General features: G+C 34.8%; 1 protein-coding gene across 1 annotated transcript; it reads right to left on the bottom strand.

Moving 5' to 3' along the window:
- Positions 1–380: 380 nt before the first annotated feature.
- Positions 381–1418, bottom strand: LOC110682916 (glutathione S-transferase T3-like). Its single transcript, XM_021859266.1, has one exon. It carries the CDS (start codon positions 1416–1418, stop codon positions 381–383), a length of 1038 nt encoding a protein of 345 aa, XP_021714958.1.
- Between the last annotated feature and the right edge of the window lie 2388 nt (positions 1419–3806).

Raw genomic sequence — 3806 nt, 5'->3', positions numbered from 1 at the left:
AGAAATAACTGAATATAAAGCGACAAAGATCACATGGGCTATGACAAACACTAGATTAGAACCACACAGAAATTGAATGGAGAAGAAGGGTCTCACATGGGCTAACAAAGGGGAAATTAAGATATTGACACAATTACATATAAAGAGACAAATTGATATAATTGAATAAAGAGACAAAGATCACATGGGCTATGAAAATTGGATAGTGGAAAAGATCCATTTTACTGATTAATTGATAAAGTACAAATAATTGGAAATGAGTACAAGAGGTTGAACTGGAATTGAAAACTTATCACTACTGAAAATGAAGATTACAATGCCTGAGCATCATTAGTGAAACTTTTAATTTTGTTCTGAAGTATTACTATCATTTCGTCTTCCTACTGTTCTCGGTTTACTTTCTGTTCTAGACGAGCTAGTTGCTCCCAGTGGATCCTATGTTGTTCTAGCTCAATTTTCCGTTGTTTCCTTGCCTCCTTGCGCTCTTGTATTTCAAGCCTCTTCATTTCTGCTTCGTTTGACACATTCATCGAATCCCCAATTAGCTGCAATCGGGTGTTGAATGTTTCTAATTCCTTAAATGCTTCACTTGATGGAGCTTTACCCTTCAACCTCGACTTAGCCTTTCTAATTCCTTCAGCACGAGCTACTCTCTCATCACCGACACCCACGCTGGTCGGTGTGGTAGGTGAGGAATTGTCACCCTCATCCCGTGTCCTCTTCCCAATACTTTCGCTCCCTACAGACTCATCCGTCAGTGGAGTTGAATGTGGACGTCCCATCGAAGGCTTGAATGTTTGTTGGTCCAAGAAAGACCGGAATTTGTCAAACTTCCTAATTTGGATCCATTCCTCGTAGAAGGTGAATCGTCCGAACGAGTTCTCATGGATTTTGTGGGCCTCTTGGATAACATCATCTTCGTTATAGCCACTTCCCTTTCGCTTCCGGGCCTTATCATAGCTTCCGCACCACTTTAACACGGCTTCAGAGATTCGCATCCAGCTTCCCTTCAAACTACTAATAGTTCGTAGGGATATTTCAACTGGATTCGATACCCTGGAAGCATCGTATGCGTCCAAGACTCTGTTCCAAAATTGACCCTTCTTTTGATTTGTGCCGATAATTATGTTGGTGCTGGTGTTCATGTAGGCGGATATAAGAGCTGCAGTTTCTGATCGCGACCAACTTCTATTGTTTGAACAACCAACACGAAATTCCGGAGTTGATTGGAGTGGTTGCTGTAACATTTGAGTGAAGTTTTGATGGGGGGAAGGAGTTTCATTTCCCTCACCATCATCCTCGCATTCTTCATTTGCCTCATCTTGTTCAGATAAGACATTGCTTGATTCCCAAATATTGGGATTCGGTTGTTGTGACGGAAAATAACCAGATGCAGCACCATATTCACCGTAACCCATTGGTGTCATGGATGGATGTGGGAAATTTGAACTGCTTTGAGAAAAATTAAAATTTTGAGGGAAATTTGGTGGATTATATGGGAAACTTAACTGGGGTCTTTGAGGATAAACACTAGAAAAATTATGGGGAATAGTTGTGGGTGTTTGTGAAAAATTAGAGGGATTTGGATAGAAATTGACTTGATTTGGGATAATATTTTGTTCCAAATTTTTTTTCTGCTTTCTATTTGTATTGGGGTTGGTATTAGCATCCATAATTATAATTTATAATTGGAAAAAAAATTAATATTAATAGTAATAATAATAATAATAATAATAATAATCTTAATAATAATCTTAATAATCTTAATAAACAGAAATAATAATAATAATAATAATAATAACGATAATAATAATAATAATAATAATAATAATAATCTTAACAATCTTAATAAACAGAAAAAAATAATAATAATAATAATAATAATAATAATAATAATGATGATGATAATAATAATAATAATAATAATAATAATAATAATAATAATAATAATAATAATAATAACGATAATAATAATAATAACAATAATAATAATAATAACGATAAATAATAATAATAGTAACGATAATAATAATATTAATGATAATAAATAAAAATAATAATAACAATAATAATATTAATATTGGTAAAAATAATAATAATATTGGTAATTAGTGAGGGGATTTTTGAAGAGAAAAATATAGTAGAAAAGAAAATGGATTTTTAAGTTGAAGAAAGTATATCAATATGGGTGTCTATTTATAGAGGGGAAAAAAAGAAAGTCGTTGGTAATTTTTTTTTTTTTGGATTTGTATTTTGTAAAATATATCCGTTGTAAAATTACAACGGATATATTTAAAACTGACAACACGTGTCAAGCAGCGGCTGGGCCAAGTGGCGCGCTCCCTTGAAACGACGTCGTCCGTCGTTTTGCTTTTAGTTGAGTGGAAAAATTGGGTGGGGCCCACAACGAATTTGTTCCTCTGACTGATTGCAGCAACAATCGAACTTGCAACCACTCAAGATGAACAAACTTAGAGTTTGCCATTAAGCCAACCATTTTATTGTTCACTCATTGTGAACCATTTAATTGTTCACCCTTAAGGGTGCTCTAATTCCGGCTTCCTCCCTTTTTTTTCTTCCTTTTTTCTCTTTCCACCTCCATTACTATTGGCTAGGCGATGTTAGTGGTCAAAAAGTGAGGTGGTTGGGCACCGTCGATGGTAGCTACCGGCTAGGCGATGAGGAGTTAGATGTTAGTGGTCAAGTTCTGGAGGTCGTAGTGGGGTTGTTGGTTTGCTTGGGTTGGGTTTTGGATCCAGCTGATGATTGTGGAGGGGGTGGTGTTTTCAATTATAGCAATTGTGGTGGGGGTGGGGTTTCATGGTGGTGGTTGTGGAGGTGGTGAGAAAGGGTGGCAGGGGTAACGAGGGAGGGAAGGAGGGTGGCTGTTTTATTTTTAATTTTATTTATTTATTTATTTTTGGTTATGAATTGAATTAAAAAAAATATAAATTGCTCGTTCTTTAGGTAGCTGGTCATTTTGGCCTGATAAAAAAGAATGAGGTATGAAGCTTGGATTATTATACAATAATCCAAAGGTTGAATTATTAAAAATAAATCGGCCAAAGGTTGAATTATTTAAATCAAAATTTCAATTTGGATCGAATATTTTTTTCGGGTCAGTTTCAGATTGGGTGTAGTTTTGACACCTCTAATTTTTAAACTCGAAAACCTTTTAAATATGGAGTAAATCGAGTGTACAATTGTTGAATTGTACTTTGATTTCTAAATTAGTTGATCTAAAATGATTTAAAGTTATGAAGTACTCTGATATAAACTTGACCTGTATGATTTAGAATAATATTGCCATGTCTCTGATTTGCAAAATCAAATACTTGCAACACTTAGGGGGCGTTTGGTATAAATATTGGAAATGGAGTGGAAAGGAAATAAATAAAAGGGAGGAAAAGATTTGTTTGACACTTACCTTTCCATTTGTTTGGTTTAACCATGGAAAGGAATCACTTAATCATAGCTCTTTTTCTTTTTGTTTGAGGAAGGTAAGGGTAATTGTTACCTTAGGTTTTAGAGTGGTAACAAATAGTGGAAACCATTACCCCTAGGTAATGGTTGAATTGAATCCATTCCCACCCCAAAAAATACACTGACCAAACATGCTCTAGTGTTTTAGTTACCAAGCCCTAGAAATCTTGTTAAATGACTAAGCCACAAATCATATGAGTGATTTAGTTATCAACAAGACAACAATATTATTATTGGTTCCAAAAGATTAAGTGACGAGATTGGTGGCTTGGTTGAACACTTGAATTCAATATATTGGCGAATCATATACACAACATCACAGC

The sequence above is a fragment of the Chenopodium quinoa genome, unplaced genomic scaffold, assembly GCF_001683475.1.
Source record: "Chenopodium quinoa cultivar QQ74 unplaced genomic scaffold, ASM168347v1, whole genome shotgun sequence".
Taxonomy (NCBI): domain Eukaryota; kingdom Viridiplantae; phylum Streptophyta; class Magnoliopsida; order Caryophyllales; family Amaranthaceae; genus Chenopodium; species Chenopodium quinoa.
The sequence above is the reverse complement of the archived record's forward strand: the minus strand, read 5'-3'. Positions and strand labels throughout refer to the sequence as shown.

What these genes read in the sequence shown, in the direction of transcription:
- LOC110682916 (XM_021859266.1), bottom strand. Translation starts at nt 1,418, where the DNA reads ATGGGTTACGGTGAATATGGTGCTGCATCTGGTTATTTTCCGTCACAA.